The 23,194-nt window shown below is 41.5% G+C and overlaps 2 protein-coding genes across 2 annotated transcripts in view; both read left to right on the forward strand.

Annotated features, from left to right (window-relative positions):
- Positions 1–19,313, forward strand: part of LOC308285960 (integrin beta-1-like) — a 32,499-nt gene extending 13,186 nt beyond the window's left edge. The window contains exons 2-16 of the mRNA XM_080726907.1: positions 5,501–5,567; positions 6,320–6,405; positions 8,830–9,052; positions 9,480–9,650; positions 10,443–10,681; positions 11,376–11,531; positions 12,220–12,315; positions 12,445–12,534; positions 12,879–13,019; positions 13,111–13,313; positions 13,843–14,081; positions 14,180–14,402; positions 14,922–15,157; positions 15,890–16,056; positions 17,893–19,313. Of these exons, the coding sequence (XP_080583033.1) occupies positions 5,501–5,567; positions 6,320–6,405; positions 8,830–9,052; positions 9,480–9,650; positions 10,443–10,681; positions 11,376–11,531; positions 12,220–12,315; positions 12,445–12,534; positions 12,879–13,019; positions 13,111–13,313; positions 13,843–14,081; positions 14,180–14,402; positions 14,922–15,157; positions 15,890–16,056; positions 17,893–17,958 (2,403 nt within the window). The 3' untranslated portion in view covers positions 17,959–19,313. The remainder of the gene's footprint in view (positions 1–5,500; positions 5,568–6,319; positions 6,406–8,829; positions 9,053–9,479; positions 9,651–10,442; positions 10,682–11,375; positions 11,532–12,219; positions 12,316–12,444; positions 12,535–12,878; positions 13,020–13,110; positions 13,314–13,842; positions 14,082–14,179; positions 14,403–14,921; positions 15,158–15,889; positions 16,057–17,892) is intronic.
- A 1,138-nt stretch (positions 19,314–20,451) lies between these two features.
- The window catches only part of epc1b (enhancer of polycomb homolog 1 b), a gene marked incomplete at its 5' end in the record, with an annotated part of 53,956 nt that continues 51,213 nt past the window's right edge, over positions 20,452–23,194 (forward strand). Inside the window, 2 exons of the mRNA XM_080726512.1 lie at positions 20,452–20,715; positions 22,503–22,601. The remainder of the gene's footprint in view (positions 20,716–22,502; positions 22,602–23,194) is intronic.

Below are 23,194 nucleotides of genomic sequence, written 5' to 3' on the forward strand. Positions count from 1 at the left end.
CTGATTTTAAACACAATTCAATTTGCTTCTCGTTTCAAATTGGATGACCCCTACAGTGTCCTAATGTTCCAAGTAAGAGGATTTTGAATCCATATCATGCACTGAGGGAGTGCAATGGGCAGTGTGTCCAACCTCATGCTGCTGGGGACAGGGGTCAAGTGTCGAACCCTCTGTTTCCCAGGTGGGCGCTCTATCTATTCAGCATTGGCCTCCCATGATGAGAATGGGGTTTGGCTGGTCACTGTCATCATCACCGGCAGCTCACAGCCAGCGCACTTGGCAACACGCGGTCATCGATCACTACCTACCTACGTGAACGTACTAAAGAAGGATGCAGGGGCGGAAAGTAGCAGACGCATAGAAAATCTACATGACTGGACTGAGATGCAAGCTGCTACTTAGATATGTGCGGGTTTAACGTTCACATTAAACTCACTGACTGTTTCCTATGTTTGATTCACAGCTTCTTTTGAAACTGATATGCCCCCCAGCCACCCCACACACCATACCATGGCTTCTTGCCAGCTTATGTCATGGTTTCCAATTCCATGAATGGCCCAATGGATTTTCCCAACCGTTGAGTCAGACGGGCAGCTCCAGCTGTATAGCGTGTAAAATTCCCAGAGTGTCTCACTGGGAGTGTTGAGGTCTCTGAAACAGGATAGCAAAGTGGTTGAGGTTGGTTCAGGTCGCAGTTACAATGAAAACCTCCACCGGCTGTCTGTCAGTCAGTCCCTCCGTCTGTCCGTCACGTCACACTTTTGACCCTACTCTTATCTCCCCTATCCATGCCAAACTTTGCACACACACTCCTTGGCTGGCAAACCACAACCTCCGCCCCTGATTTCTCACATGCACCTCTTCTAGCGCCACCATGAGGTTGATTTTTGCAGACCTGACGGTCGCTTATCTCCTGATTAGGGAGTCTTACTGGTATTATGCTGTCAAATGTAGCTATATGAAAGGGTTTGAAACGCATCAGCTTTTTGTCCTAAACTTAGGCTACAAGACTGCCTGATGTTTTTTTTAATTACTTTTCTTGTAATATTTATCACTGCATTGGAATCTCCAGTTGACATTCTTCATTGTGTTTCATGGTTCTGCGTCTGAACCACCATGCTGTGGCTGCAGTGCTGAACTGACTCTTTTAGCCAGAGAATTGCTTGCTTATCAGTTGTGGAAGCAGCACTGAAGATTTAGTTCCTCGTCTGTTGAGTGAGTGATATCTCTCTAACGGTCACTCGAGTTTCTACTACGTTCATACAACTGTCACTAGGGCTGTCACAATTATTACATAATCGTCTAATCGCAATTATTTGAGGTAATTGCAATTATTTTGTATAATCGTCATAATCGTTTCCATGTTGAGAAAGGTTAATATAGTTTCAACACTTTAAAAAAGTTGTGGAAATAGCAGATCTACAAGCTCACAATGCGTCGCGATGCGACGCGTTGTGAGCTTGTAGATCGGCTATTTCCACTATGAATGTTATATTTTATGTATAAAGTTGTCAAATATGTCAGTAATTTCTTTGTATATTCAAGTTATGTGTCATAATTGCCATGTGCAATTTAAAAGCCTAAAAGCCTTACAAATGTAATTGTCAATGATAAATACACAATTAAATCGTTAATCGCAATTAGTCATAGAATTAAAAGTGCAACTGTCACTGGTGAATTACCCTCACTTGTCCTGGCTACCGCAACTAAATCTGATTTTAAACACAATTCAATTTGCTTCTCGTTTCAAATTGGATGACCCCTACAGTGTCCTAATGTTCCAAGTAAGAGGATTTTGAATCCATATCATGCACTGAAACTGATAATGATAATTCATCATCTGGGGAGCAAACATCTGTTTTTACTTCTTACACCATAAATGATGACATCTCCTCAATTCCACAAGACCCCCGGATGCCTCTTATTCCTGACAGTTCCCTGCAATTTGTTGCTGCTTGCAGGATGACACCCAGAGCTATGAGACATTCCTTAGCACAAGTGGCTTCTAAGGAATGTGGTGGTACACACGGCGATCATTACAGCTGTTTATGGGGTTGAATTATCTGGAAATGGTCCCACTTCATTCTGAACTGGTTTCAGTCTAGTTTTTGTGTTGACTGGTTCCTGAGACCTTTTTTCTCGCTTTTGCCCAAGTGTCTTATTTGACTCTGAGCTTGGTACAAACTTGTTTAGTCCATGTACTTGTATACTGTCTGTCTTACAAAATCAGTGTATCACGGTTCAATAGCCACAGTATAAGCACTAGTCTCTTTCCACATCAGCAATGTGCAGGCCTTATTGTCTCAACAATAAGATAATGTTTTTGCCTTTCTTTGATGTTACTTTTTTTTGTGCAATTAGGCACAACTCCCCTTTCATTAGTAGGCCTACTTTTTTTGTGCAATTAGGCACAACTCCCCTTACATTAGCAGGCCTATCAATGAATCTCCCTAGGGTATAGGCCCATTGTAAAATGCCCTTAATCCAACAAGATATTGTATACTGTACATGGAACATAACACCTTTTTGGCATAAGCTTAACCTGGCAAAACTTGTAGTCGTCTTAAACCCTTTGAGAGCTGTTTAACATTTCTGACCTCCTGTGTGGTTTGCACCACCATTATGATTAGCATCTCTGACTCTCTAGGGGTGGGTTCACAGGATGTTGTAGACTCTTTGTTTACTAGAACCCAGTGCCGTTTCACTCCACACAAGTGACTAGCAAAGCTTGAATATACAGTACATACATACTCCAGCATCAGACGTGTTGCTTGTAATATTGCATTTGCGATCAAATGCAATATTACAAGCAACAAGTCTCCTCAATGCAATGAGGTGTTCCTACCCCACACAACTGGTGCTCCTAAGAGTCTCACTGATAATATGAATCGCACTAAGTTTAGAGATATAGCCTTTAGGCCCTATAGTCTCACAGGATGTGGTAGATTTACAGAGGCGTGTACCCTCTGACCCACTGCTGTGCTGGTATTTCCGATGCCTCTGCAACTTTCTCACAAAGCGCAGCTTAGAAAAATGATATAGAGTCGTACCATAAGGCCGTGGTATACACAAAACAAAATGTATAGAGCCAAATGGATGCAATTGCAGCAAGTCCATCATCTTGTACGTTGGGAAGTCACGAAGCTGCAGGAAAAGAAATAGCATTGTGAAGAGAGGTCGGCCTATTTCTAGTCGCCACACAGCTGTTGACTTAGCTTCAGTCAACACTGCCCGGCTGGGTTTGTGTATCATACCGGGGCAGTGCGAAAGGACTGCAGTAAGCTGCTAACTCTGAGGTTTGGGGAGGCGGTCGACGGAAATGTGTCACCGAGGGTGAGAGGAATCACAGGGAATGAAGAGGAGGGGGAGGGAAGGCATGGAGCAAGCAGCCTGACCAAATAAGGGACCACCCACACACACACACACACACACACACACACACACACACACACACACACACACACACACACACACACACACACACACACCCCTCTCTGTTTTCTGTTATGCGGTGTCCTTGTCAAGACAAGACCTAGCTTAATAGGAATGTTGGCCCACCGTTAAATCTGTCATTAAGGTGATGTCATGCCAAACAGACAGTGAGCATTAGACCTTATTTCCATAGACAAGATTCAAGAATGAACTAAAAGCGGCATCCTTGCTTGAAGTAAGCAATATGATTTAAAATGGACATAATCGGCTGACGTGTTTACCTCTCTTTTTAGTTGGACTGCATCCTGATGCACGCTTAGTGACAGTGTGTGATCAGGAGGAAACGGAAGACTTCTTAAAGAAGACACTGCTATCTTTCTCAGTTCTTTTAACTCCCTTTGTTTCTTATTATTGTTTCCACCTGGCCGAAGGCTGAGTCTGTTTTGCCCCCTCTGTCTGTCCGTCTGTGTGACGAAACATTTCTTTTAATATTACTCTTAGAAATTTTGTCCAAATATCATGCCCATCGGTACACATTACGTCTATAGTGGTGTGATCGGAGACGGATCTGTCCAATCTTTCATTGTCCACCTTGATTGGCTTAGATTGGCGTCTAAAGTTTGCAGAGGCAGCTCATTTTGAACAGAATGCCTCAAATCATGAATGCAGCGTCCGAGTGTGCAATAACTTCATCAACATTAACCTCTCAACTTAACACATTCCACTCGCCTCTATAATGACTGAATTCTGAACTTTGCCTGCCCACAATAACTTAATAAAGCTACCTGACCTGGTGAAGACTTGTGCTCCGAGGAGCACTTTTTCTAGTTGTTTTACTATTGCGCTCAGTCAGTGCTAATCGTTTGACCACTTCCAACCTAGTGTCCCTATTTTGGCATGTCATTACATGTGAACATTTTCAAAACGATTCAAAAGTAGCAAAACAGATCTGCTACGTTATTTGTTGTACGACAAAGTATATAAGGGATTCAGTGGTTAATGTTAATGCACTCATCTTCAGTTCAGCTGAAATAATTTGCAGACTTTATTGTAAAACCGCATCTGAAGATCTCCTCCTGAGATACAGTCTAGTTCTAGTTAGGAGTGCAGAGCAACATCTGGGACTGTCTCCAAAAGCCGTCAGAAAATAATATACTGTGGTTTGTGGTAGTGGTGGTGTCTGGACATAGCATAATAGTTCCTCCATATTTGGGAATATAGTTTTAGCTGGCCCTCCTCCTCAGTCATCAAATGCTGCTTGGACATGTTGCAACTTTGGTACAGCAACAGTCTTCCTCTGGGCAGTTCCTGGCCATTAGGCTATATGCATGCTAGGAATGGGCCCCAAAAGGGGCATTAACTAATTTACTGGCACCATAAAAAAAACGCTGAGGGTTCCCTGTCACGCTATTTTATAATTTTCGTACCTTTTTTGTGGTCACGGTGTGTCCATCATGCACGCAGATCGTGCGTGCAGTGCACCATCGCGGTCCGTGACCGATGACAAAAGACGGCACTCGAATCCATCGTATAAAAGAAATATCTCGGGAATCTCCGGTGTGGTGGCCTGGAACATCTGGAATATCTCTGGAATCTCGGGTCGTGGCATTCAATTAGTTTTTTTTTATATGCGTGAAAAGGTGGTCTTTAACAGATCACATACCCGACCTGCAAACAAAAAGCTGAGAAATAAACACATGTATACAAGCTATGCACACAAACTAGTGCATTAGCATAGTAACACTGGGCCTGGTTCCTGTTTACATGTTGTTGACTGATACCTGCTGTGAGTGAGGAAGCTGCTCATCCAGGAATCACGTTAACATCAAACATGTGACCACAGTTCCAAACTGAGGCTGTTAGCCTGGGGTGGGCTATTATTATACTGTGAGATACAGCTATTTAGTATTTGCACTGCAGTCCTACACATGGGCTTGTTGCTTGTTTTGTATTACAATGGCAGGAATCGAATCTTATTTATTCTTCTGCATTGATTGTAAATGGAATGAGTGGTTTTGACTGACTATTTGGTTTCGACTAACCCTGTTCCTTTTGTGTCTTTTTACAGATGGATTTTCGGTTACTTTTGATATCGACGTTATTATCAGTCCTTCATAACAGCAGAGCACAACAAGGTAAGATGCAGAACACATTCTAATATGATTTATTTCTTTATTGACGACAACAAATATCAAATAATTTAGTTACAATTATTGATACTTCAAGCTCTTTCTAGGCTTCTCCTTCCCGTGTCTCTACTGTAAAATCCAGATACTGTACAACGTATATGCTTCTTACATGCTACCCATTTCAGTGTTTGTCCAAGATTACTAGTTGTCATAGAAGTAAGTAAGTGGGCTATAGCATGCGCCAAGCCAACCACTCATTATTACACTATAGTAGAATCCAAGTCAATTTGGCTTTTTCCTAAATGTGCTGTAAACTATGGTACCATACTATCAATTACTCATTTATAGTTTTATGTCAATATTTTTCTTTTTACAAGATTACATCATTTCTTGGAAACACTGCTTGAAGCATGACTCATTTCTTTTGAATTGGAAGGTAGCCTATACCATGTTTCACTGCCAGCAACTCAGACTGTGTCCAATGACCTAGTGAAGTGAGTGCTTACTTAAACCCTATTCTTAGTAAAACAGACCTGAGTTGAAACTGTAGTACGCTCTTCTTAACTCCACCAAATCTCTTCGCCAAAGAATTGCCAATCTACAAGCCCACAGCATGTTGCAACGGGACACATTGTGAGCTTGTAGATACGTTTTTCTTTTTTTTTTGGCAAACGTTCCCCTCAGTATAGGGACACAGGGGTTCAAGTGGAAAATAATACTGTTTCCATATACATGAATTGTTTGTGTTTTCATTTCAGAGGGGAGTATCTGCATCAAGGCAAATGCACAGTCATGTGGGGAATGTATCCAAGTCTCTGAAACATGTGGATGGTGCACAGACGAAGTGAGTTCCATTGTTAAAGCTGGCATGTTACTATTTTATCATATGTGTGATCGTTGTTTTGTTTGAGTGATGTCTGGGAGAGGCGGGGGTGTATGTTTGGAGCAGTGGTATCTTTGGTTCCTTGGTCAACTCTGATTTCTTATGTCTTTAGTTTTTTGGAGCGGTGAAAGCGCTCCCAATAGACAGGTATGTCTGTGGCTGGCTATGTGGCTATGTGGCTGGCTATGTGGCTGGCTATGTCCGTAGCCTGGCAATACCTTGATTGGCCACACATGTTAAAGGAGGGGCGCTGTTGTGCAGGCACACACACACACACACACACACACACACACACACACACACACACACACACACACACACACACACACACACACACACACACACACACACACACAGTATAGCTGCTCAGATTCACCGCTCCACTTCGAACCGAGGTTTGATTTTTTTTATTGGGCTAAATATCCTAATCATAACCAAACCTTATTAAAATAATCTAGTTCAAATATTTTGACGTGGTTATTAAGAGACTACTGTATGTTATGTGATGCTATTTGGAATGATAAGTATAATTTATTGTACTCATTTCTGGCATGGTAAGGCTCCACTGATCAAAACAGTAGATTAGTACAATACTGCTTTCTATTACACCTTTTGCAGAGGTGGGAAATAAATATGAGTTCAATATGAGTCCTCTCTTTATCTGAAACCGATCAGATAAGGAGAGTCACCTGAGAATGTTTTGACAAGAGTTATTTTAGATCTGGCATTTGTTTCCTGTTTGATGAGCCTGCCTGTACCTCTCTTTATAGCTCAAAGCAAATAACCACAGAGATGTCACTCTTTAGATTTTACACTATCAGAAAAGTATTCGATAAAATTATGTCTTAATGTTTGTACACGTGATACAGCAGCCATTTTAATAGACAAGGTTTAACCACTGACCGTTGACATGACATTAAAAAGCTGATCAGCTCTAAGATCTAAGTATAAAATGGGGCATAAGTGGTTAAAAGGTCACAATCGTGAGCATATATAAATGAAAAGCTTTTTTCATTTATATATTTTGTTGCATCCCTACTCCGCAGACTGGTGGTAATCCATCTGCAAAGATTGTTAACTCATCAAAAAAAGAAAAAGAAAAACGTTTGTTTCTATTTCATTGGTGCTCAAACCCAAACTGGTGAAGTTGTTTTATGTCTGTTATTATGACTGCAATATTTATAGTACCATGGGATATAATTGAACTGAATTTCTCTTCTAGATTAGATTAGATTACAACTCAACAAAATAAATCTAACCGTGTTGATGAATGTTTGATGCAGAGGAGAAAAGGGATTATTCGGGTCATGTGGTGTCCTGGGAATTAGGCTGTTTTGACTCTGTGCATTGTCTCAGACTCTCTGTATCATGTGCATTCAATCTATACACTTAATTAACCTTACTGGTCATCTCATCTGTTTCCCTTTATGCTTGTTGTCCGAGAATAATGAATTGCATATCATCGACGTTGGATCCAGGAGTCGCATCTGTAGAATCTGACTCTATCCTTGTTTACATTTTCAAATAGAATGGCAATTATTTGTTTGCACAGAAATGTCATAAAGACAGAGAGTCTATGAATGAGAGAAATAAGCACTGTCCTGCTTTTTTTTCTTGGCTTTGCCTGCAGGCTCAACATGTGAACATATCCGAGTTACATAGTATAAAATGGCAACTGAAGTGATTTTAAAAATAAATCCTGTATAGAACAGTTATTCCCTTAGGTCTAAATTCCTGAAAAACGGCAATACAAACCATGTGATGACCAAGTACCCTTTGAGGGTTTTAAGTTTAAACCCTTCGGTTTGACGCATATATTGACTTTATACTCCCTTGTTCCCCAACAAAGAACGGTTATTCCTTCCTCTAAATCAGGGGTCTTCAACGTTTTCAGGCCAAGGACCCCTTAGTTGAGAGAGAGATGAGGCAGGGACCGCAACAACCTTTTAGGTTATGGTTTCATTGTTTGACAGCACGATCATCAGTGTATTTTGGATTCATGTCAATTTGTACTACTTGAACCGTCAAATACTTGACCTTTCACTCTGTACTTAGTCTGCTCTTTTCCCCCATCTTTTTTTTCGAAAATAGCCGATCTATAAGCTCACAACGCCTCGCAGCGCGAGCCATTGTGAGCTTGTCGTTCTGCTATTTTTGGCTAAAGTTCTCAGAATATGGGTGCTAGGGTTCAAGTGGTTAATATAAAAAAGGAGAAAAAAGTTTCGATCACACAAAGATTTGGAGGACCCCCTGTAGTAACTAGGGGTCCTGGACCCCCTGTTGAAGACCTCTGGTCTAAATGCTGAGACGCTGCTGTAATGCGATGATGTCCAATGATCTCCGTTAACTCACAGTGGCTCTCTTCTCCTTCCTCTCTCACAACAGGGTTTCCTCAACCAGGGCGAGTCCAAGTCGGCCCGCTGCGACGACCTGGCATCCCTGTTGAAAAGGAACTGCAACGTGAGCATGATCGAGAACCCGCGCGGCAGCAAGGTCGTTGACAAGGACACGCCTGTCACCAACCGCAAGAAGGACGTGGCTGAGAAACTAGACCCCGAACAGATCACTCAGATCCAGCCGCAGAAGCTCACCCTCACCCTTCGATCTGGTAAAGATGACATCATCTGGCATCACAGGGATCTCCATATATGGGCATAAAAGGGATTTGGTTCCCCTGACATCACAGTGATGTCAGAGCATGAGAGGCGTGATGTCAGAGTGGCAAACCCATAGACCGTAAAAAAGCGCACACGGACATGATGTGCCGTTTCTCATAGTATTGTCGCAATAACAATGGGCACTTGAATTGTCCTACCAACAACACAATACCATGGTCCCATAATGATCAGTGGGATTATGTTTGAATTTCGGCACAATGTTTTTTTTTTTTTTTTTATCATAGTAGTCCACATTATCTATTACAATACAAAAGTCTGGATGGGTTGGGATGAAGGTGAATAAGACAAATGTGTAATTTGTTGTTCCTTGGGAGGTATGTCAGTAAATAGTATACTGTGGTATCGTTCTCCTACCAGGCGAGCCTCAGACCTTCGATCTGAAGTTCAAGCGTGCGGAGGACTACCCCATCGACCTGTACTACCTGATGGACCTGTCCTTCTCCATGAAGGACGATCTGGAGAACGTCAAGAACCTGGGAACCGAGCTCAAGAGGGAAATGCAGGAGATCACCTCCGACTTCAGGATCGGTAGGGGCATCTCAAACTCACGTTTAAATGGGTCAAAGAAATGAAATTGTTTTTCAGTAACCCATTTAGGCCTAGAATTATTGAATGCTTTAGCTATTGAAAAATAGCAGATATACAAGCTCACAGCGCGGCACCGAGTGCTGCGCTGCGAGCTTGTAGATCTGCTATTTTTGAAAAAGTCGTGAAAATGTGTGCAAATCTTTGAATATATGTATTTTTAAAGCGAACGTTTGTAACTAAAATTTTGCTTCTGGGTGGTCCCTGGAACTAAATATTTTGAGATGCGGGTCCGTGGCCAAATACATATCAGTTTGGGGGTCCTTCAAATGAAAAGGTTTGAGAACAACTGACAGAGTAGTCTCTCAAGAACAGACGAACTGAGCTCCAGTTAAATGAAAAGGACCTTTTCTTTGACGATGGCTAGCCAGATTGCTGACATAGAAACATAGGTTTTTCCAAAAAACCTTAGAAGGATTCAAAAGACAATATATAATATTCACGATTTTTCAAAAATAGCAGATCTACAAGCTCACAACGCGGCACGTTGCGAGGCGTTGTGAGCTTGTATATCTGCTATTTTTTGGCAAATGTTTGGCCCCAGGATAATGGATGTTGGGGATATTTATCATGATTTCTTTTGTCACAATAATTGTGATATGAAATTTTCATATCGTCCCATCCCTATTCTCTATACATAAAGACGATTGCATTTCTATGTAACCTGTTTTCACCCCAGCAATACGTCAGTACAGTATAGTACAGTTCCTTGCAAACAATCCTTGTTGTTCTTAGGGTTCGGTTCCTTTGTGGAGAAGACGGTGATGCCGTACATCAGCACCACGCCCACCCGGCTCCTCAACCCCTGCACGGGCAACCAGAACTGCACCAGCCCCTTCAGCTACAAGAACGTCCTGAGCCTCACCAAGGAAGGAGACGAGTTCAACAATCTGGTCAGTCAGCAGCAGATCTCGGGGAACCTGGACTCTCCCGAGGGAGGCTTTGACGCCATCATGCAGGTGGCTGTCTGCGAGGTGAGAAGCATTCAATTAACACACTTAGGGCTGTCACAATTATTACATAATCGTCTAATCGCAATTATTTTACATAATCGTTGTGAGCTTGTAGATCGGCTATTTTCACTATCAATGTTCCTTTTAAAGTGTAAAGTTGTCAAATATGTCCTTAGTTTCTTTGTATATTTAGGTTATGTGTCATATCTGCCATGTGCAACTTTAAAGCCTAAATGCCAAACAGAAATGTAATTGTCAACGACAAAAACATAATTAAATCGTTAATCACAATTATTTGAGTGACAATTAATCGTCATGTAAAATCAAATGTCATAATCGTGACAGCCCTATGGGGCTTTTAAGCCGTGACATCATTTTGTAGGCAGAGGAGAACTCTGCCCCCAGAGCATTTTCTGTCCCTCGCTATTTCAACAGATCCGAGACAAAAATAACGACTAAAGTATAGTTCTAACACTTTCCTTTCAACAACAAAGAGAAGAAAAATATGTAAATAGTAAAAATAGTAAAAAGATTCACGGAAACTGGGGGCAGAAATTCTCCTCTGCCTACAAAATTATGTCATACTTAACAGCCCGATACACACTGGAGTATGTCATTGGTTGGACTGCAATAGCTAAGGAACACTATGGCCCTCTGTTTACTCGGACTCCCAACTCAAAATGAATCGCATGCATGTCTGTCTCTGCCCCGTTAGAAACAAATCGGCTGGAGGAATGTGACTCGTCTGCTGGTGTTCTCCACCGACGCTGGCTTCCACTTCGCCGGAGATGGCAAGTTGGGTGGCATCGTCCTGCCCAACGATGGCAAATGTCACCTGGAGAACAACGTGTACACCATGAGCCACTACTATGTATGTGTTTCCTAGGAGTTTGTGACCAAGTTATTCTTACCTAATGTTTAGTTTTCTTCAGGACTTCCGTGTTTTCACTGCTGTTGTTTGTTTGTGTTGAGTGTTTCAGGGTTCCCACGGTCATGAAATTCCTGGAAATATTTTGAAATTAGAAACGTATTTTTCCAGTTTTGGAATTGATCAAGGGTCCTGGAAGGTCCTGGAAAAAATAGCTATGCATTTTCTTTGGTTATTGATTTTGTTAATATCTCATATTAAATGACAAATTAAACATTGGCCAAATTGTCAAATATTAGAGGCAGAAATTGTGAAAATAGCCGATCTACATGCTGCGAGGCGTTGTGAGCATGTAGATCTGCTATTTTCACAATAGAAACGTGTTATACAAAATTCCTCAACGCTTAGCGCTCATCAGGGTGCCGGGTCCCCAGTTAAAATATGATTATTTCGGGGATCACAGCCCGAAAAGGTTGAGAACCACCGGCATACACTACCTGTCTTTGGGCATTGCGCATAGGAGTAAGCGACCTGTTATTGAGCTGAATTATTGTTATATAGTCCTGGAAATTGGGTTAAATATTCTGGAAAAGTTTTGGAAATGAATTGGTAAAAATGTGTGGGAACCCTGGTGTTTTCTTGTTCCCATAGTTTTCTTTTTTAATTCATTTAATTATTTTTTAAATAACAGGACTACCCCTCCATTGCACACCTGGTGCAGAAGCTTAGTGACCACAACATCCAGACAATCTTTGCCGTCACAGAGGAGTTCCAGCCCGTTTACAAGGTACAGCCGTCATCTTTCTGTAGAACTTGTTTCCCACTCTTAAGACTTCATAGTCACCCAATGATTATAGCCAAGTGTGATATCACAAAGAATTTGACGTGATCAAATGTCATGTTCTGTCCCTTACAGGAGTTGAAGAATCTCATCCCCAAGTCGGCTGTGGGAACTCTGTCCTCCAACTCCAGTAACGTCATCAAGCTCATTATTGATGCTTACAATGTGAGTTGAACAGAAGTGTGTTCAAGAAACATGTATAGCGCTTTTCTAAACGAGGTTACGAATAGCAAACTCAGTTAAAAATAGCAAGATGACATTCTACACACAAATCAAAAAAGGCATGGCTTGTTAGACACGCTTTGCTCCTTAGTTTCAATGGTAAATGCAGGGAATGCATGAACCTGGCCACAGGATGCTTGCTGCTAATGGTACCGTACCATCTGCAGAACAGGTCCATTGATAAATACTATATGCAACTACCAAAGGAAAATCACAGAGGATCAACTTTGTTGCTGTATGAAAAACTATTTTGTGGTGAGCATTAACCTCTCTCCTCTGTGTTCTAGTCTCTGTCATCTGAAGTGGTTCTGGAGAATGGCAGGCTGCCTGAGGGAGTCTCCATCACGTACAAGGCCATCTGTAAGAACGGCGTGGTCGGGACCGGTGAAAACGGGAGGAAGTGCTCCAATATCTCCATTGGAGATGAGGTATTAATTCAACTTAACAACAGAAAGAAGTCAAGATTGTGAACGTGTATATAGAAATTGAGAGTAACTTTAATCTCCCTCTGTTACTCAGGTGCACTTTGAGATTTCCGTGGAGTCCCAGAAGTGTCCGTCTCACGGCAAAGCAGAGAGCATTAAGATCAAGCCCCAGGGATTCACGGAGGAGGTGGAGATCGTGCTCAAGTTCATCTGCGACTGTGAATGCTCCAAAGGAGGACAGCCCAACAGTCAGATATGCCACCAAGGCAACGGAACCTTTGAATGTGGAGCCTGCAAGTAAGAATGGACACAAAAGTGTTGCTATTACGTTCCTTGTCCACTGATAGTCAAACCATGAAGCTCCATTGATCTGTAAAGATGATAGGACCACCTGACCACATTCCTTGAAATAGACAGACCAACTGAATCCCTGTTAAAGCTGCCTGAGGGCTATCTTAGTAGATTGGTGTTACATGGTGCATAATAACATTATGTGTAACTCACTTTTGTACGCTTTTCCATTGGAAAACTGGTCCAGTATTTTCCAGTATGTGTCTTGTAAATATGAACTCGTACAGTATATGTCCTGTTGGTGTCTCTTATTATGGACTCGTTCCTTGTAAATATGAACTGGTATAGTCCTGGGTTTTTGTTATGTTGTCCATGTGTCTTGTAGTTTTTGACTTAGACTTGTCTTTCATTCATTCTATAATAGTGAACGTGAGGCTACATGTCCATGTATATATTATATTTATGATTATATTATGTTCTGGTCAGCTCAATGCTGTTGTATTTATCTTGTGTGCATTTTACTTTGTCCTTCCAGGTGTAACGAGGGGCGTATTGGCAGGCTGTGCGAGTGCAGCAAGGACGAGGTGAGGACGGAGGATCTGGACGCCAACTGCCGCAAAGACAACGGCACCGATATCTGCAGCAACAACGGAGACTGTGTCTGTGGCACCTGTGAGTGCAAGAAACGGGACAACCCTGCCGAGATCTACAGTGGCAAGTACTGCGAGTGTGACAACTTCAACTGTGACCGCTCCAACAACAAACTCTGTGGAGGTAAGCCTTCTGGAATGCTTTGCGTGACTTTTTGCCATGATTTGCTTTGCAACACTCCTCACCTCTCCTCTCCTCTGCTTGTGTCTCTTCTCTCTCAGGACATGGACGCTGTGAGTGCAGAGTGTGCATCTGTGATGCCAACTATACCGGAAGTGCCTGTGACTGTTCCCTGGACCAGTCCACCTGTCTGGCCAAGAATGGGCAGATCTGCAATGGCCGCGGGACCTGTGACTGTGGCGTCTGCAAGTGCACCAACCCCAAGTTCCAGGGCACCACCTGTGAGATCTGCCCCACCTGCCCTGGAGTCTGCACGGAGCACAAGTGAGTTTCCATAACTTGGCAGATTGGATGACAAGATGGCATTTACTGACAAAATCCCATTTTACAGATTTTTCCATTTCACTCTGTTAGCATTTGTGTGGGAGTCAAAACTATGTCCCACGTCCCATCAAGAAAATAGCTATATTTCATAGGTTTCAGAATGTAGAATGTAATTCCGGCAGGAGAATATTAATGAGAAATTACTTTTTGAGAGGCCACAATATATGAACCACCAGCTCAGAGGCCTTGTGTGGTCTGCCTCTGCCCTGACATTTGGAGATCAGGGATTCACAAAAGCCATGCTCAGGTTCCTGTACCCAGCACTATCCGGTATGTTCCCGTGCTCCCCCCCCCCCCCCCCCCCCCCCCCTCTGTACTAAAGGGATTGCCTATCAACGCCGTTTTGTACATATCGGGGCATATCTGCCCTCCCGTAGGCTGATGAATTTAGGTTGTGTACTGATATCTTGTTGTTTCAATCAAAAACTAAAATACATTTACATATTTCTCTCTCCTCAGGGACTGTGTGCAGTGCCGGGCGTTTGAGGCCGGTGAGAAGAAGGACACATGCCAGCGAGACTGCAGCTACTTCAACCTGATCAAGGTGAAGGACCGTGACAAGCTCCCCCAGCCCACCGACCAGAGCTTCCCCCTGACCCACTGTAAGGAGCGCGACGCCAACGACTGCTGGTTCTACTACACCTACGCCGTCCGGAACGATACCACCAAGGAGGTCTTTGTTGTGGAAACGCTGGGTGAGTGCCAGTGCCAAGGCGTTTTGGGAAATTATAGGCGTGTTTGACGCCAGCAGGTTTTAATTATATTTGTATACTCGACGATACCTCATTGAATGTTGCTGTTCATTGGGGGAGACGTGTCAATGTGGTACCGCCATATTGATTAGTCAAGCTTTGACTCCTTATTTATGTATGGCCCCCGCCCCTCTATAGTGTGTGCCAGCGGCTACGTCATTGTAGTCCTTAGCGGCCATTTCTTGGGTAAAAACACAGGTGTTTCAATTGTTTGATTGCATAGAACTAATGCTATAGTCTAATCAGAACACCTGTGTAAGGCTGTGTTTACCCAAGAAATGGCCGCTCTTAGAACTACATTTGGCACACCCTATATCTATGGAAGCAGGAGGTCGATTCCCATTTTAAATCATCATAACTCCCTGAATTCTCAATTGGTTTGCTACAAATGTTAGACAGGTAGGTAGTTATTTTATGATATAGGATACCATACCAAAACACCTCATCATATTTAGATAATAACGGTAATGATTATAAAACAGAACAGCTTTTGTAGTCGTACAACTCGGGCATATTTCTTGCAAAGGAATTATGGCAAGGTGCACGTCTACGTATTTATGTCTATGGATTTCAAGTATATAAATGTGACATTTCCAGTCATTGTAGAGGATGATACAAATGATGCGTGTTCGTTCCCTGTGTGAGGATGTTGTTTGCTCGTTCGCTGTCTTCCAGAGTGTCCGGCGGGCCCTGACATCATCCCCATTGTGGCGGGCGTAGTAGCAGGCATCGTGCTGATTGGTCTAGCCCTGCTGCTGATCTGGAAGCTGCTCATGATCATCCATGACCGCAGAGAGTTTGCCAAGTTTGAGAAGGAGAAGATGAACGCCAAGTGGGACACGGTAAGTCCACTGATACCTGTCTGTAACCATTATACCACTGACTGAGGATGGCAAGGCTTCATACATGTTAGAAATGACAGAAATACCATGTAGTCTGGCAATTACAGAAATGCATTGCAAATAATTAGAATTATATTTAACATTAATTTTACCAGCACATTGTTCTGTGTTTTTAAAAGTGGGTCTCCAAAAGAAACAAAAGCAAATCTCTGAATAATGAACAGCAAAGATGCAATATGATCAGTAATACATATATAAGTGGGAAAGAAAACCAATAAGAATAAAAATCTAGAAATTAAATGGAGTTTTAAAATAGTACAATTATCTGAAAGATGCATTCAGGGGATGTGATTTCTGATTAGCTCAGTGTCCCCCTGCTGTTCTCATGAACAGAGTAGAACCTCAGCTCTTTCCTACCATACTGGTATCCATCTGTTGAGGGAGTGGCTTGTTCCCTTCCCCTCGACTGCCAGTACTGCCCCTCACTGTCGAACTTGCAGTACTGCATATCCATAAAAGGCAAGGAAGTGTGCATGTGTTTGGGGGCAGAGCAGAGAGGCTGTGTAGGAAATCTCCCTAGCAGCTCAGCCGGATGGCCATGCAGCAAACAAGAGACGGATTCCAGTTCAACAGTGGCTCACATTCATAAATATAAATATGACTCAAGTAGATTCCTTTAGGAGTGTTACTGCTGACTCTTCTATCCTTTACTCCCTCTCATGCCCTTTTCCTCCTAACTTTGCTTGAGCTCATATCTTATTTCTTTTTTTTTCTTTCTTCCGTCTGTTCACCTTTATAAAACAGATCTTTGATTTTAATGAGACTTCCCAGGATAAGAAAGAAAGAGAAACATACTGCTGGTCTGATTTAACAAATAGATCTGTTACCAACCCAAAGCCTGGATTATCTTTTCTGCTTAATGCCAAATTACCATTTCTATTAGTTATGTTTGATTTATTTCGATTTTCCAACTTGTTCTGTTAACCATCTTTTTCTTCCTTTGCTGTTTCTGTCTTGTCTTTCCTTGACATTCTCCACCATAGCAAGAGAATCCCATTTACAAGACCCCCATTAATAAGTTCCAGAATCCCAGCTATGGGAATAAAGCCGCAGCTCTATAAGACAAAGTTTGTATTGTCTGTGTGTGTCCTACTGCATGCACTCTGCTGCTGGAGTGTTTAATGTTTGGGTGAATTTGCATAGATTTACAGTTTCCAGTCTACACCCTCACTAATAAAGTCATCCAAAACAAGTTTTAGTAATGGATGAGAAAGTCTGTTTTGTTTTTTGTAGGTTACATTTACTTTGTTAACTGCATGCTGGGTTTATTAACAGTGTGTTTCATTACACTAAGCTATATTGTGCTCAAGTTGATATTTTACATCAAATATCAATTGCAATGTAGATAGATATTCTTTGCTAGTCAGTCAAGGAAACATTTTTGTGCACTGTACACTAGTAACAGCCAAGAACACAAAATGCCACACAGCAATACGTACCATCTAAGTAACTTGACTACATATAACATACTTGACATACAACATAACATATTTGCTAACAAGTCAACTATATCTGTATTGTTGTTATCTGTAGTATATCCTTCCTTACTACACCCTCTACTTGAAAATTACTTCCGTCAGACTGCATGTGAAGTAGTGCTAAACACACCTTGCTGAATTTCTTTTGAAAACATGCAGTTTAAGTCATGTTATGGTTTGACGAGTGTTGTGGTGTGCTATATCTAATTGTGGCATTACTCAACGTTCACAAGTCACCTTTTTGACTCAACTTTATCATTTTTCTTTTCTCTCTCAATCTCTCTCTCCATTTCTTCAGGGCGAGAATCCCATTTACAAGAGTGCCGTAACGACTGTCGTCAATCCAAAGTACGAGGGCAAATGATGGAGTTTCCTCTTCGTCATGACAACACTGTATGCAAAAGAATATGGGGATGGGATGGGGGGAGCTCTGGGTGGGGGGTGGGGGGTAGTTCTCTTTTTTTTTTTTTAAGGTCTCACTATTTTGTTTTTGGATGTTTCACCAAATGATAGCATTGCATTTTGCCACTATTTCCTAATGTTTTAACTAACTTTTTTTTCTTTCTTTCTATGCATCATTTGGAAGCTGTACAGTCTGTATTTTTATTGTCGTTTTTTTCCTTCATTTATTTTTTTCTCTGTGGAAGTTGAGAGAATGTTTGAAACTTGTTTTCTGCCACAGGACTGGCAAGGTAAACCGGAAGCCTAGTTTGTGCCTTTTCTTTAAGAACCTTCGAGCCATTGTTGTATTTTGTTGAAGGTTGAATTGGAAGTCTGTGTGGGACAGGAAATGGTGGGTTCTATTCCAAAATGCTTTATTTCCATTTTGGGGAAGAAATATGTTAAAGCACAAGTTCTGTTGTCAAACATTTTTTGTAGTTAGTAGTAAGCAGATGCCTTCATAAGGTTCATTACTTCAGTGTCATTAAATGTGTGCTTACCTGTGATGCTAATTCTTTAGGGGACTCAAATGGATGATATGTCATTTTAGAATGGAACTCTTTGGATGTAGCGATTAGCTGGCCACGTGTGGCAGCAATGAATTGTGTACAGTTAGTCTATCGAGTCTGTGTAAAGCCATAAATGTAATCACAGAATGGGTCAGAAGGAGATAGTATGTGTTTTGTATCGATGTATTCCATCCAAACAATCAATTGAATTGTATCTTTGGCGAGAGCAGATCGTTGTTATTTAGGTGGTCTTTCTAGATGAGAAAGACGCCAGTGTACAGTAGCATTAGCTTTTGGCTCCAGGTTGAATCGCTTGATTTTTAAAAGACACTCAGGACCATGATTCTTTATACTAGCAATGCCAAATACATGTGAACCTGCCTTATTTGCTAACTAAAACTCTTGTTTTTAAAATGCCTCATTTTGCTTTGCTGTTTTTTTGTTTTGTTTGTCTTGTTTTTGGATGGGGTGCTGTTTTCAGTGAGTCTGTTCCGGCTTGTTTGTATTTTTTATGTCCGTTATCACTTCTTCGGTGCCTCGATCAAAGTTGTTTATTAGACAAGGGTGACCACATTTCATTTTAGCCGTAACAAAAAAGATCAGTGTTAAGGGAATGATCAGATCTTCATAGAATTTTTAATTTTGTAATGGAAAAGACAAAAGTCAAGGTTCCACTTTTTACCCTTGTTTTTTTTAAGTGCCTTTTTATTTCGTCAACACATTCACATTTGCAATTCTTTATTTCTGAAATTATTTATTGAATAAAGACCCAAAACAAATTAACCCCATTTTGTTTTACTGCTTTCTTGTGTGGCTGATTACTCTGAGGTGTTAATCGATATGTTTAATGATTATTCTGAGGTGTTAATTGGTGTCTTGATCTTTAATAATTGTAGATGATTATGTGACTGAGCTGTTTGAGTTGAAAATGTTTTTTAATTTTTCTTTTTTCTTCCCCCCCCCCACATAATGTGGTCTACAAGCTGGTCCTTGTAGCTCCACCCCAGAGTTTTGAAGTGAAGTAAGAGACTTATAAGATTAATTGATTTATTAAAGATCCTAGACACATGAATAATAGGTAAATAGGCTACAGCAAAGATTATTATTGCAATATTTCCAGCCAATCACACATCTTTTCATTCTAGAGTATCCCATATCTCGGAGGGACAATCACGCTGCTGTGATTGGTTAGTGGGTTGTCAGGCAACCACTTAAAAGGATAGTTCACCCAAAATATATTTTTCTTTCTATCGATTACTCCCTAACCCAATGGAGACTTGAATTCATAGAGATTTTTTTGTTGCTGCTTTTGTCGCATTCCTAAGCCTATAATTTGATAAGCAGTGGTTCCCTATGGAGACCCAAAGAGCCTGCTTTGACACAGAGTATCCACAAATTATTGGCTTAAGAATGTGAGAATAAACAAAAATATGCTTGAATTCAAGTCTCCATGGTTGAGTAATCGGTTGCAAAACATAGGGACATACACACAAAGCCAGACGTAGGAGTGTTTAGCACCGCTCCCAACAAATCTTTTTAGGAGTGAACTATTCCTTTTAGAGGGGAAAACATACAACTGATAAATTGTTAATTCATCAATTTACAAGATTATACACTTTTGGACAATGTTGTCAGTGGCAGTCCTTTGACAACCAACGACTGTCCCTCGGGGCAATGGGGTTTATTGTTTTGACTCAACCTCTCGAGCCGGAGCTCTCCACAGGTGATTGGTGCCGTCCACCGTCCAATGAGAACCCGCCTTTCACAGCCGCCCAATGAAAAGCCATCTTTCACAGCTGTCCAATGGGGAGCCGTCTCTCACAGCCAAAGTTGTTAACCCCCAACAGTAGCACTTTGCTTTCCACCTCTCTAGTTTCAACCTGGCTTTTTTTCCTTCTTACATCGACACCAAAGTTCACGTTTTTCAATCGACGGACGGTTTCGGATTGGATGGATTAAAACGAAGAAATCGAGAGTTTCCGATGGAGGGATGACGGCTTCATTGTTTCAATATTTTTTTTTTTAAGTGTAGGAAAGCTAGCCCTCTTTTTTAGCTCCTGCTGGCTAAACGATAACGTCGTGTGTCCTCCTCTCTGCCTGGCGTTTTAAACTTGTGACCTGTAGAAATGTTGTTGGATTGTTTTGTGTTCCTTCGCCGTCCTCTCGCAAAGGTATTTCCCCACGTTTTGATTGTTATAACTTGACATTTTTGGAAAGAAAAGGGGGGGGTGGTGAATTAGTGCTTTTGGCATCAGATGATTTCATACACGCAATCAAATTCCTGGCTGGTCAGCTGGCTGTAGTTCAGAGCTAAAACACGATTAATCGACACAAGTTCCTCCACCAACCCTCTCCTCGAAAATGCAGTTTTTATGTCGATTAATTAAATTAATTTAGTAAAAAGTGGAAAAGTGCCAATCGTACCTTGTTTACTACAAATCGCTAGGTTTCCCTCAGACGCATAACTAGTTAACTGAAAGGTCGCCAAATTTCGTTTTAGGGAGGGAGGGATGGGGGGTTATTATAGAATGTGAGGTTGAGGTATTTTGATAACATTATCTAACGGTGTGGATTGTTATATATATTTTGACGACAAAACATCACACAATGTTTCTTTCCATCATTGGCTATCAAAGCTGTGCGGCTGAACAGTGCCAGGCACGCCTGTGGTCTGCAGGGGAACTGCTTGGCCCTGCATGGCCTGCCCTGCATACATAGATCACAATCCAATTGATCCCTGCATTATCTAATCTTAGCTCCATAGCACCAATCCACTCCCTGCATCAGTGGTTCTCAAACCTTATGTCAAGGACCCCCCAAATTGACACTTATTAGCCCTCGGACCCCTGTTTGAAAAGATAATGCCAAGGACCCTCATATTAAAAAATATATACGTATATTGTTACAGCTCTAGCAATGATCTGGTTCTATTTGCACACCCAGGAGTTACAGCCACATTATGGCACCATTTGGTTCTTATCTATGATTTAGCTGGGGAACCCCTGGGGGTCCCCGGACCCCACTTTGAGAACCACCGCCCTACATGGCCTCAAAAGCATGACTGCTATGAGCAGCAATGCTGCTATAACCTTAGTCATAACTCAGAATGACCCAGACTCAAGGACAGGGAAGTCTCATTCTGACATAGGCTACTGCTGCTGCAATATAGGTAGGCCTACTAGTACTAGTCGAACTGGTTGCAGTCCAAATAGTCAAGACAGTGGCCAGTCGTTTGCAAGCAAGGGTTTCTTTTCTTTGGGGTTTGTTTGTTTCAAAACGACTTGACTGTTCCCAGGTGGGTGGGGCTTACAATAGCATGGTGATGTCAGGTTAAAGTTGTCAAGCAGCACTACATCCAATTCGATTTTAAATGATTTCCTGTGATTGGTTTAGGTTTCTGGCACTCATATTGTGGTGGTAAACTAGCCATACATTATAACTCTTGTAGAGACCTTTATTAGCTTCAAAATAAAAGTTCTTAAGAGAATTATAATGTATGGCTAGTGGTAAACCCCACCCATCTTGCGCTAAGGTCAAACAGACCATGAACCTAATGAAGTTATGCATGCATTACCAATACTACTAATTATTGCTGGTAGACTCATTAAAGTCTGGTGGGCAGGTTAACTAACACCCACGAGGTTGATTGATGGACATATCAATATTAACATGTTCTAATCCCTTGCAGTAACTAGGTTTATTCCAGCTGCTGCACACCACAATCCATGTTGATGTGTGAAAATACAAGTCCCAATTAGGCTATGAAAATACAAATTCCAATTAGGCTACCTGGTTGAAAACCGGATTTAGTTTTTTACAGAAAGGTTGAGTACACTGTGCAGGAAATTGCCATGCTTTGTTTTTCCATTTTATCCACAGTGAATAATAACTTAAATCTGTGATCAATTTAAATGTAATGTTTGAATAAAACATCTTGGCCTCTGTCTTACATTTTCAGGTCATTATGGTCCAGGCACATCATTTAGCAATGGATGACAATAATAAGACACCTAAACTCTTCTGTTTGGACCCAGGTTAAATCCAATGTCACCACTAGGTAAGACGATGTTTTATGAAATATGCAGACTTGTGGGTTTCCTTCCTACATGCATGAGTTGTGGATGTGTTTGGATCTGAGTGAGATCTGAGTGAGATGGTGTCTGTCAGTGAATCTGTGTTTATCCCCGCAATGTCTATAGAGGGTATGCGCATGACAACATCATACCCGGCTGGAAGTTATGCGGGAACACCTGAGTGATAAAAAAATACTTTCTGGCCTTGACAGCCCCAGAAAAGTCCTATCTCATTGCAACGACGTTAAACTCACTTTGCCACTCGATTTGCCATTTGTCTATATTCATCCAAAGAAAGTTCTCCTGTCAAAGTGTCTTTGAACAAGACCAATTGTCAGTCTTTCTGGGTAGGAGGCTAGGAGCTGCAGTTTTAAAAATGCAAGTCCCAAACAAAAATCATTGTATACTAGTACCATCAAGTGTTGTGTTTTGGCTATCATACCAGAAGAGGGCGCCATTGTTCAGGCAAAACATGTTTCTATGAAATGTTGCAATAAACATTCTCTAGTCTAGAGTGCTTGAAATAAACACATTACAAGCCAAATATTTTTTATTTAAACAATCTTATCTTTAAATT

Source organism: Nannobrachium achirus (genome assembly GCF_963921795.1).
Source record: "Nannobrachium achirus genome assembly, chromosome: 5".
NCBI classification, from domain to species: Eukaryota; Metazoa; Chordata; class Actinopteri; order Myctophiformes; family Myctophidae; genus Nannobrachium; species Nannobrachium achirus.